General features: G+C 45.1%; 1 protein-coding gene across 1 annotated transcript in view; it reads right to left on the bottom strand.

The window, feature by feature from the left end:
- The window catches only part of si:ch211-186j3.6 (neural-cadherin), a 357101-nt gene that overhangs the window by 254635 nt on the left and 90254 nt on the right, over window positions 1–12212 (bottom strand). Inside the window, 1 exon segment of the mRNA XM_063881691.1 lies at window positions 8462–8659. Within this exon segment, the coding sequence (XP_063737761.1) occupies window positions 8462–8659 (198 nt within the window).

Here is a 12212-nt window from a genome sequence, read left to right as displayed (position 1 = left end):
AAGAAACTAGTGTCTGCCATATGTTTGTCTGTGATGAGCTATGGAGATGTGGTTTATAGAAATGAATCGTCTCAGTGTATTCACTCTTTTTTACAAACCTCAAAAACTCAGAGCTGGTTTATTTAAAACGACTCTAAACGACTTTGAAGAAGGCGCTGTGTGTGTAAAGGCTTTGGCTGATCTTTTTATGACTGTTACTGGGTTATGATTGTTTTAAGTTGTCTGTAACGGTGCTGCTGCCTATCTTGGGCCAGGATTCTCTTGTAAAAGAGATGTTTAATCTCAATGAGACTTATCCTGGTAAAATAAAGGCATTTATTTAAAAAGAAATGTTTTAAAATAGCTGTGCATATAATTCAATCATATTTATTAGCAGAATGGTGCCAAGTAGCACCTTTGAATCTGCATAGATTGTGATTTTTCTTCTTCCAGACTTCTCACTGTGGTTCCAATTTGAGAAAGTCTTTTGGCATAAAATGAAATACTAGCAAGATACATAATGGCCCTGTGGACACATAACAGACTGCTTAGGTTTCATGTCAGAGTCCAGCCGTGCAAGAAGACTACAAGGCGAGAGTCTGTTTAAAATATGCCGCCTCAGAAGCCGTCAAAAATATTGTAAATTCATGCTGGGCGAGCGCCAATTAAGCGCTTTAAATGACTGGACAGTCAATTTTCCAAGTTGTTGAAATGTGAGATACAAAGAACAGAGAGACTGGGATGTTAAAATTAATTAACTGTATGTCATAAAAGTCATATCATGCCCTGTTATTTTAACAGGGCATGATATGACTTTTATCCAAACCTTTGTAAATGTAATGAAGTGTAGGGGATTCTATGGAAATACTGACACAAAATGATTCAACCAACAACCATTACAACTGTCCATGCAGCCTGTTGCAGTAGCTCCTGCTGGATTTCTATTATTTTCATTTTCAGCTTTCTTATTTCATCTCACTTCTCAGTTTTCTGTTAATCATTTTTACTAGTAACTTATTATGGTGTGTCCTCTCTATACTTTGTTGTAAAAAGAGATTTTGTAGTTTGTTTTGACGTTGAGTTGATCTCCCTGTCTGTACTGTATCCCACACAGAAGATGAAAACTAAGTGATTTTTATTTTTGTTTTTGCCTTCATGCCACTGTTGCATAGCAACCACATGGCTGGCTCGTTTACACCAGTGTGATGGCCAGAACCACGGAGTTAAGCAATTACACTGCACGCTCACCTCCAATTGTTAGGATCTCAGTTTCTGTATTCATAGTTTACTGTTTTATTTTGAAATGTGTCTTGTTTTGTCACTTCCTGTCTTGTCTTGTTTATTTCCTGTCTTGTCTACTTTAATTCCTGTCTTTAATTTCTCTCCTGTGTGATTGTCTGATCATGCTCACCTGTTGCCCCTGTGTTTCACCTCTCCCTTCCCAGCTGTGTCTTGTGTTGTGATTACCCTCCTCTGTATTTAGTGTGGTCTTTCCTTTGTGTTTTTTGTTGCGTCGTCGTAGTTGTTTGCCGTTTCCACGTGACATTTTGCACCTCCCTTTTTCAGCGGTTTGTCTACCTTTTTCTGCATTCTTGTTATCAGCTTTTTTACCAATAAAAGCTCGCCTTTTGTTATACACTTTGTACCCTTGTCTCCTCTATTAGTTCTGCGCTTGGGTCCTTTCCCCAATCCTGACAGTACGATGCAACCAAAAGATGGACCAAGCAGAGAGCCTCTATGAGGTAACATATAATTTAACTTGCCTGAAAAATGACTGTCGGTTCGCCTCCAGTACAGAGGAGAGGCGTGCCATCATGGCAATGGCATGCATGGAGATACATTTGAGGCCATGGCTAAGGGACTTATTACCAGAGTGGGTAGAGGAGTTTTTTGGTAGCTGTGAGGCAAAACCTGTTTCCCGACCTGCTAGCCCCAGGCATGCTAGCTCCCTGCCTGACACAGCTCCCAACATGGAAACCTTATGTGGAGCCTTTTATTGGCTCCCGCGTGGCGTTTGGAGGTCCTGCGGAGCCTGCGACAGTCCACTAAGGGATGCAAGCCACGTGACCAGCCCGTGCTCCTGCAGCTAAGCCTCTTGCAGCCATGCTTCCAGCTCAAGCTTTGGCCCTAGCAGCCGCGTTCCCAGCTGCAGCTCCGGCCCTAGATGCCATGACTCCAAGCCCAGCCCTTGCCGCCATGCTCCCAGCTGCTGTCAGGCCCACTCGAGCTACTGCTGTCCTGTCCTCGGCCCGGCCCACTCGAGCTACTGCTGTCCTGTCCTCGGCCCAGCCCACTCCAGTCCCACCTACCCTGTCAGCGGCCCGGCCGACTCCAGTCCTGCCTGCCCTGTCGGTGGCACGGCCGACTCCAGTCCCGCCTGTCCGGTCGCCTGTCCGGTCGACTCCAGCCTCGGCTGTCCAGTCGACTCCAGCCTCGCCTGTCCAGTCGACTCCATCATCTCCAGTCTCATTGCGGGTCCTGCTGAGTTCTGATCCTGAGCGGTCCCGCAGCTCTCCAGGCCGCCCTCCAGAGGGCTCCCACCGCTGCCTACGCCGGCCTCCTGCCCGTCCTCCAGTGGGATATTACCACTGCCTATGCCGGCCCTCTGCCCGTCCTCCAGAGGGGTCCCATCACGGGTTCCGCCGCCCTAAGGCCCGACCTCCAGCCCTGTCTCGCCGTCCTCGAGCCCGACCTCCAGAGGCGTCTTGCCATCCTCCAGCCCGTCCTCCAGAGTGCGCCCGCCGTGGCCTCCATCACGGCCTCCGCCCTCCTGCCCAGCCGCCGGAGTGTACCCACCGCGGCCTCCATCGCCCTCCTGCCCGGCCCCCAGAGTGTCCCAGCCGCGGCCTCTGTAGCACTCCTGGCCGTCCTCCTGAGTTCCCCCGCCATGGCCTCCGGCTCCGTCTTTGGCCCCGCCTTTTTCTCGACTTCGGCCCCGTCTTTGCCCCTGTCTCCGGCCCCCAGTGTTCCTTCGCCGTGACCAACGCCCCTGTCTCTGGGGCCTCACAGCTTCTGCCTTGCTCCCGGCCCGTCCGCTCATTTCAGTTGAAGTCAACAATTATCATTACACGTTTGATTCCACTAGTAAACTGTTTGTTTGCTTTAAACCTGACATTTTAGTTTATTTGCACACGTTTTGTTTGTATTAAAAATGTTCTTTGTATTTGAGTTACAATGGTTGTTGGGAGAGGTTACTTCCTGGTTCAACAAAAGGCGTGTTTGTGGGCTGAAGACTGCATGCAGCCAATTGGAACAGATTGGGACAAACCCTTTGCTCGATATGAAACCGTTTTTTTTGGGTTAAATGTCAATGTCTTTTTGTATTCTGTTTATCTTAATCACCCCTTGTTTTCTATTTTGTTTTGCAAAGCAACTATGTTCCCATGTGGCATGTCGGTTTGTTCAATTAACACCTGTTCAGCTGCGGTAATATTTAAAAGAGACTTTTTTTGTTAACCTCTTGTATAGTACTTATTAGTATTTCTTGGTTTATCATTTTTATTTGTGGGTAAATAAAAAAAAAAACAGTTTCTTAAAACAACTTCTGTGTTGCCTAATTGCTTGATTCCATTACAACAGGGAAAAGCTAGCCACGCTAAAGCTGGCTAGCATGGTGGTCGGAACAACAGCTCTGAAATCTGTAGAAGGACACAGAGGATGCAGGATAAACGAGACAGAGGAGGAGTGCTGGGACCATATTTTAGATGAGTCTCTCATCATTGGCAACATAAGATCGCTGGCTAATGGGAAGGGTTAAGCTAACAGCGTTAGCTAACGATCAGACAAAATATCTGGAGTGTAGTTTAATGTGCTGGGAACAAGGCTGCACTAAGATATATGTATATAAACATATATATATATATATATATATATATCCATCCCATCCATCCATCTTCTCCTGCTTTTCCGTCAGGGTCGCGGAGGTAACAGCTCCAGCAGAGAGCCCCAAACTTCTCGTTCCCTGGCCACATCAACCAGCTCTGACTGGGGGATTCCAAGATGCTCCCAGGCCAGCGAAGAGATATAATCCCTCCACCTGGTCCTAGGTCTACCCCTCGGTCTCTTCCCAGCTGGACGTGCCTGGAACACCTCCCTATGGAGGCGCCAAGGTGGCATCCTCACTAGGTGCCCGAACCACCTCAACTGGCTCCTTTCACCGCGAAGGAGCAGCGGTTCTACTCCGAGTCCCTCCCGGATGACTAAACTTCTGACCTTATCCCTAAGGGAGATGCCAGCCACCCTGCGGAGAAATCCCATTTCAGCCGCTTGTATCCGCGATCTCGTTCTTTCGGTCATGACCCATCCTTCATGACTATAGCTGAGAGTAGGAACGAAGATGGCCCGGTAGACAGAGAGCTTTGCCTTCTGGCTCAGCTCTCTTTTCGTCACAATGGTGCGGAAAAGCGACTGCAGTACCGCTCCCGCTGCTTCGATTCTCCGGCCCAACTCACGCTCCATTGTTCCCTCACTCGAGAACAAGACCCCGAGATATTTGAACTCCTTCACTTGGGGTAAGGCTTCATTCCCTACCTGGAGTGGACAGTCCATCGGTTTCCTGCTGAGAACAATGGCCTCTGATTTGGAGGTACTGATCCTCATCCCAGCCGCTTCACACTCGGCTGAGTGCTGAAGGTCACAGACCGATGAATCCATTAGGGCGAAAACCGCATTGTTCACATCATCTGCAAAAAGCAGTGGTGCAATCCTTAGCCCACCAAACTGCAGACCCCCTCCCCAGAGACTACGCCTAGAAATCCTGTCCATGAATATCACAAACAGGATTGGTGACAAAGCGCAGCCCTCGCGGAGGCCAACCCTCACTGGAAATCGGTCCGACGTGCTACCGAGAACCAGGACACAGCTCTCGCTTTGAGATTGGGTGGCCCTGAGTAGAAACCCCCTCACCCCATACTCCCGCAGCACCTCCCACAGTATCTCTCTGGGAACCCGGTCATACGCCTTATCCAAATCCACAAAGCACATGTAGACCGGATGAGCGTACTCCCTGGCCCCCTCCAGGATCCTTGCTGAGAGTGAAAAGCTGGTCCGTCGTTTCACGACCAGGACGCAAACCGCATTGTTCCTCTTCAATCTGATGTTCGACAATCGGTCGGACCCTCCTTTCCAGCACCTTAGAGTAAACTTTCCCGAGGAGGCTGAGTAATGTGATGCCTCTGTAATTGGCACACACCCTCTGGTCCCCCTTTTTAAAAAGAGGAACCACCACCCCGGTCTGCCACTCCTTCGGTACTGTTTCCGATTTCCACGCAATGTTGATGAGACGTGTCAACAATGACAATCCCTCAACACCCAGAGCCTTCAGCATTTCTGGGTGGATCTCATCCACCCCTGGGGCTTTGCCACTGTGGAGCTGTTTAACTACCTCAGTGACTTCCCCCCGTGAGATTGGAGTTGATCCCCCTTCATACTCCAGCTCCGCCTCTAACATAGAGGGCGGAGTTGTCGGATTCAGGAGTTCCTCAAAGTGTTCCTTCCACCGCCCTAACACACTATCAGTTGAGGTCAACAGCGCCCCATCCTTACTGTACACAGCTTGGTTAGTTCCCTGCTTTCCACTCCTGAGGTGTCGGACGGTTTTCCAGAACAACTTTGGTGCCGACCGAAAGTCCTTCTCCATGGCTTCTCCGAACTTCTCCCACACCTGCTGCTTTGCCTCGGCCACGGCTGAGGCTGCTGCCATTCGGGCCCGTCGATACCTTGCAACTGCGTCAGGAGTATCCAGGGATAACATATCCCGGAAGGCCTCCTTCTTCAGTCGGACGGCTTCCCTGACCACCGGTGTCCACCAGAAGGTTCGAGTGTTACCGCCCCTTGAGGCACCTAAGACCTTGAGACCACAGCTCCCCGCCGCAGCTTCGGAAATGGAGGCTTTGAACACCGCCCACTCAATGTCCCCAGCCTCCAGAGGGATGCCTGAAAAGCTCCGCCCGAGGTGTGAGTTGAAGGCCTCCTGGACTTGGGACTCCTCCAGACGTTCCCAGTTCACCCGCACTACACTATCCTATATATATATACAGGATAGACTAGAGCCAGAGCCGAAGAAAATAGGACCTTTTTCGGAAAAATGGCTCCAAGATGTGCAGTGGCTTGAAGCTAGTGATGAACGCACTGTGATGCAAAAGTTGCCGCTCACATCCACCTCTAACTGACAAAACAGGTGCCTTTTATAAAGGCTCAAAGAATTTCAACCATCGTTTATTTGACACACATGAAAAGAGCAAGGAGCACACGAATGTAGCGCAAGCCATTGCTAATAAACAAGTTAGCCGAGAAGAAATGTCCAGTCGCACACTTATCCGATGGCGAGACAACTGACGAGACAAGCTGAATGAAGAACAGTTGCAAGCTCTGTTTAATATTTTTCTCCTTGCCTTCCTTAAAGCTAAAGACGCATGTCTTCCTATTCTGAGGATGCTCCTTTACTGAAGCGGCTAGGTGTAAATGTCGGAGGTGCATATCATTCACTTAAAGGGGGCGCAGGGATCATGCAGAGAATCGCTCACACCATCAGCGGGGAGTTACGAGCCAAGTTGCAGTCTGCTGATTTTTGGGGGCTGCTTTTTGATGGATCTGAGGACATCACAAAAACTGAGCAGGAAATTGTTTACATTTTGTCCAGCAACGGACAGTTTACCTCAGACTTGATTGAACTGGGTGCTGACTGAATGGCTCAGGCCATAACAGACGGACTTGTGAAACTTTTCCAGGACACAGGCTTGGATGATTGGACAACAAAGTTGGTCGCTGTATGCACAGATGGGGCTGCTGTCAACGTCGGTGTGTACAACGGCGTTGTGCCAAAACTCCGGCAACTTGTTATGGTTGGAGACTCCCTTGTGCACATTCTGTGCACCACACACACACTGGAGAATTGCGCAAAATCAGCTGATCCCAACGTTCCTTACTGTGAGACATGTAATCGCTCTGTGGTCAAGCTGCTGCAGTTTTAATTACAAAAAGGTGGAGCAAAAATAACTGCTGCACTGAAGAAGCTGTGTGAAGAAAATGGGATCTCCTTTGTGAAACTGGGTAAGTTTCATAATACCAGATGATCGGCCTGGAGGCATGAAATACTGTTAAAAATATCAAGACTGTTGCCAGCCATTAAAATGCAACTGGCTACGAGTGATAACAGTGACTTGCAGCATATCTGCACAGAGCGTTTTCAGTGCTTTCTGTCAAACATGCTTGACATTGGCAACATTTTGAAGACCACATCCATTAGGTGTCAGAAGGAAAAGCGGACCATTGGAAAATGTAAGGATGAACTCATTGTGGCCATTGGGCAATTCACACTTCTGCTTGATGGTGAAGGCCACAGGGCACACTGTTTCTAATGCTGATGCTGACAGAGACAATACAAACTTACTCAGGGGGTTAATTCAAGAGTTTGAAATCAGATATGACTCCCTTAAGTCACATGATCATTTCTTGGTATTTGATCCTTCAACATGGCCTCAGGAAATGCAAGACCTCCACAGTTTTGGAAACCCAACAGTTTGCAGTATTCTCAGGAAATATGAGGCCACCTTGCAACTTGACAAAGACAACACTGCGACAGAATGGATGCGCTTAAAGCAGGCAGGAAAAAGCCTGGGAGCCTCTTCTGTGTATGATTTGGTCCAAATAGTAAAGACAAGTAACCCAGATGCTTACTCCAACATCAACAAGGTGGTTAAGCTGTAACTTACACTGCCTTTGAGCAGCGCAGCTTGTGAGAGGGGATTCTCACATCTCAACATAATAAAAACAAAGTACAGATCTCGTCTGTCACATGCTCGTCTCTCAGCCCTGATGCACATCCTGTCAAAGCATACCACAGAGACATTTGACACAAAGCAAACTGTTGACCTGTGGATGGAGACAGCTAATCAAAGGCTCAACCAAGGACAGGAGGTGCAGCATCATCTACCATGCAGGAAGCAGAGGAAAGTGGGGGCGACACTGAGGAGGACAGTGAGGAAGACTGCACTTATTAAGACCAAGATTCTGCATTATGAAACATTTATATTAAAGGTATTGACAATGGTACATGAATTCCTTTTGAATTACACACACCAACAATGAAACACTAATAAATAGCTAAGCAAACTATTGATTTAATTCAGACTCATTTTTAAATGGGAACATCCATAGTAAATGTCCATGAGGTTTTGTATTAAATGAATGTAATGACTTAGAATAACCGGTAAAATGTTATGGAAGCAAGTGTACTTAAGTAATAAAACCCTTCATATCATAGAGGCTGACATCTTGAAGCTTAATATTTAAACAGGGTTTTTCTTTTGTCACATAATGTTTGAAAAAATATTGACATAGCAAAAAAACAAATGTGATGGGTGAGCATTCAAGCGTTGGGCGTATGGCATGCCATACCATACCATTCTTCCATAACCCTGAAGTACGGAATATACATGTTAAATGATTGAGCATGCAGGGGAAGTGCTGAACAATGACCTACCATCAGATAGGAAATACTCGACTTCACCGTTGTTCCCTTCATCTCCGTCCTGAGCGTGAAGCTTGTAGACCAGCGAGCCTGCGGGGGCGTCGGGGGAAACCACAGCCAGGTATGGAGCTGGAATCATGCTCCATTCTGGGATATTATCATTTACATCTGTCACTGTCAGCTCCACTCTGACCAAGTACCACTCTGGACCTGTAGAGAGAGAAAGGAAACAGTGAGTATTAGGGTTTAGTGTTGGACCAAATTCAAACAGATACCATATTGCTGTTGAAGAGATATTTCAAGTCCATGTAAATAAATATGTTGTTGGTTTCCAAGGCTAAGATTAAACTTCACAAACACAACATTGCAACACACCTACTGTATAAATGGTTGTAGAAAACAAATGGTTGGGCATTTCATAACCAAAGTGAATCTCTGAAAGCATGCACATTTCAGAAAAGCCGCCTACCTCACTACAGTATTACACTACCTCAGCATTAAGGCACAATTCATCTGAATTTAATGAAAATCACAACAGGGAATATATTCAAAACACATGTATTCAAACACCAAAATTGTTTGGTACAGATCTTCTTAAAAAATCATACCTTGATTATATTAAAAAGCAATTAGTTATGTTCTACTCAGCGTGATCTATATTTTAACATGCACATTTTTTTTGTGTTTGTTTAACAGTGGATGTACAGTTATATTATATCAAAACAATACATTTGTGAAATGAGTCAGAATCAACTGAGCTTTCCCACATTGTTCTGCTAGGAAAATGCACAACTGCTGGTGACAGATTTAGACAAAGAGTGAATGTTGTTGTGTGCCATGGTTTCTTTTTCACTGTTCTTTTCTGTCAGCCCGACAACTTTTCAAGCGGAGAAAAACCCTGTGACAGTCAGCCAGCCCGCTGTGTTACTCCAGGAAAACACACTTAGATTACTACAGCCAGTATAGACTAGCAAACTAAAGTAGCAGTGTTGCCAGCTCGGAATTAATATGTCTAAAAACACCAGTGCCAACCAGAAGAGTGGAGGGGGCAAATTGCACAGGTCTAAAACTTACTGGTGCAAGTAATACGTATCAGGGCGGCATGTCGCTGACAAGAACCATAAGTAATGTTTCCCTGTAGTTAAGCAAACCTTTGCTAATCCAAATAATGCAACTTAAAGCAACAGTGGTACTCCAATGTATTGCTTGACTACAACAACATGAATAGTTGGAAAATATTTTGATAATCAATATGTATTTTTAAGGAAAAATTGGCTGCCACTAGGTTCTTCCATTTGTGGAATGTTTGCCGCATAACATAGATACATTTAAATCAATAATATGGCTAATTGTCTGTGGGTTCAGCAAACCAATCCATTTGACCATAGATTTTACTAGAAATTGTTGTTTTTTTTCACAAAATATTCTTGACACAACCCAACATTTCATCCAATGAAAATAAATCAGTGATTCATTCTACATATACTGTATTTGCAATGTTGTTGCAGTCCAACCCACTGGAAATGGCAGCTGAGTTATTCAAACACAAAACTTGTATCTTCATCATCATGGATCATGCGTAACATGATGCTGTTATTGATGTATCATGCATGAGGCCGATTCATCACTAATTCATTTTGATAAAGATACCGTCATGCATGCTTTCATACACATCCCCATTGAAGAGCAATTCCTCTCTTTGAGACGCATGCACCAAACAGATGCATATACACACACACACACACATACACACACACACACACACACACACACACACACACACACACACACACACACACACACACACACACACACACACACACACACACACACACACACACACTTTTTTTGAATATGATTGCTGGTCTATTTAATGTTACTTAACGATGCTGCCAACCTTGTGCTATACAGAACTCAACAATCCACTAAACTTTACCAGCTATTGACGTTATACATTTTCCTTTCAGTTATTCAATTATTAATCAGTTTTAAATTGATTGATATCTTTCTGCGGATTAATATGACTGCACATAGTCCCTCAATCAGATCAACCTTAGCAATGATCTGATATTGTGAAAGAGCAGACCACTGAATGTCCAAACTGACTTCAGAATAGAGTATTTAACTAAGCCGTCCAATAATGATGGGTAATATTCATCATCTGTCCTTGTTCAGCCATCACTTAATAAGTTTAGCACTATTACAGTGCCACCGTTTTGTTGTATAACCATTCCAAATAAGAATCACTCATTCTCTGTTTAAAGGGAGATAAACTGACACTACAGAGAGCAATCCTTTGGCTCCAGCCCTGAAAGCACTCCTTTGCTCCCCTGCTGATATCAGTAAACACTGTTGTCGTGCTGTGTGTGTGTGTGTGTGTGTGTGTGTGTGTGTGTGTGTGTGTGTGTGTGTGTGTGTGTGTGTGTGTGTGTGTGTGTGTGTGTGTGTGTGTGTGTGTGTGTGTGTGTGTGTGTGTGTGTGTGTGTGTGTGTGTGTGTGTGTGTGTGTGCTGATGAGGTATTGGGATCTTAGAATTTCCACAGTGTCAATATGATTGCTGTTTACTAAGGCTGCAGATAGCGCAGCACTGATTATAATTGCTAGTTGAGATGTGGAGATGGCCTCCTCTCAGTTTCCACTGCGCGTTGTCCACACTATACATTCGGGATAGAGATAAAGGGAGATGACATGAATAGAAACCAGCGTAATTGGATGAGAACAGGTGAGAAGGAAAATACTGGATGACTTCCATGCTGGGGTTTTATTATTTGTAATGGTATAACATTCATTTTTGCTACTTTGCTCAACCACTTGTTGCACAAAACTTGAATTCTTCCAAGGACTGTTATTTGCCAAGTCCCCAACAGCAGCACCGTAGGTGCGACGGCTGAAATGCATAACATAATGCTTTTCACATAATTTAACGTACATAAAACAATCTAAGAAATAATGTTAAAATAGATATTTGTATTAAGTCATCTCTGTAATAAGCAAGATTATGTGCAGTGAGCAGTTTTTGATAGTAAAAGGAACTCTTTCAGGGTGAACCGTATCATGATTCACTGGTTTGGGTTCTTTAGGCTGTAATGTCCGGTTTGTCGCACATTATCCCTTACATTTCAAATTCTCAGACTTTAATAAAAGACATAGTTAGTAGGGAGAGAAAAAAAAAATATATCTGTTTTGACTGTAGAGTGAAAAAGAAAATGGGAGCAGAAGAAAAATACATATCTTCAGAATAAGAGCATTCAACCGAATAATTTACAGCATGGTAAGAGGGCCAAGTTGTGTCGCAGGAACCGGATTAGGAGTGAAAGGCAGAGGTGGAGAAATTACCCTGGGATTGTTAGAAAACCAGCACAACAACAAAAAGTGGAAGATGGTAGTATTAAGAAGAGAACACAATGAGCAAGCAATTGCATAAATCAATGGCATTAGAGAACAGGGGGAGCAAGGGAACGTTTGAAAGAAAAACATAAGCAGACTTCAAAAGAGGACACAAGAGCAAAATTAACCAGCCACATCTTAAGAAAAAAACATAGCTCTGCACTTGACTCTGGGGTTCAACCCATGTATTTGCTGATGATCTCTCTCTGTATCTCCATCTATCCGTCTCGCCCCCTCCCCGTGGTCGTAGCAGATTCAGAATTAATTGGCAAAAGGACAATGCAGCTTTGGGGAAGAAGGGACGGCATTACCCAGATAATAAATCACCGGGCTAATATACAGAGCACTATGCCAAAATGAATCTTTCAGACACACA

The sequence above is a fragment of the Eleginops maclovinus genome, chromosome 4, assembly GCF_036324505.1.
Source record: "Eleginops maclovinus isolate JMC-PN-2008 ecotype Puerto Natales chromosome 4, JC_Emac_rtc_rv5, whole genome shotgun sequence".
NCBI lineage: Eukaryota > Metazoa > Chordata > Actinopteri > Perciformes > Eleginopidae > Eleginops > Eleginops maclovinus.
The sequence above is the reverse complement of the archived record's forward strand: the minus strand, read 5'-3'. Positions and strand labels throughout refer to the sequence as shown.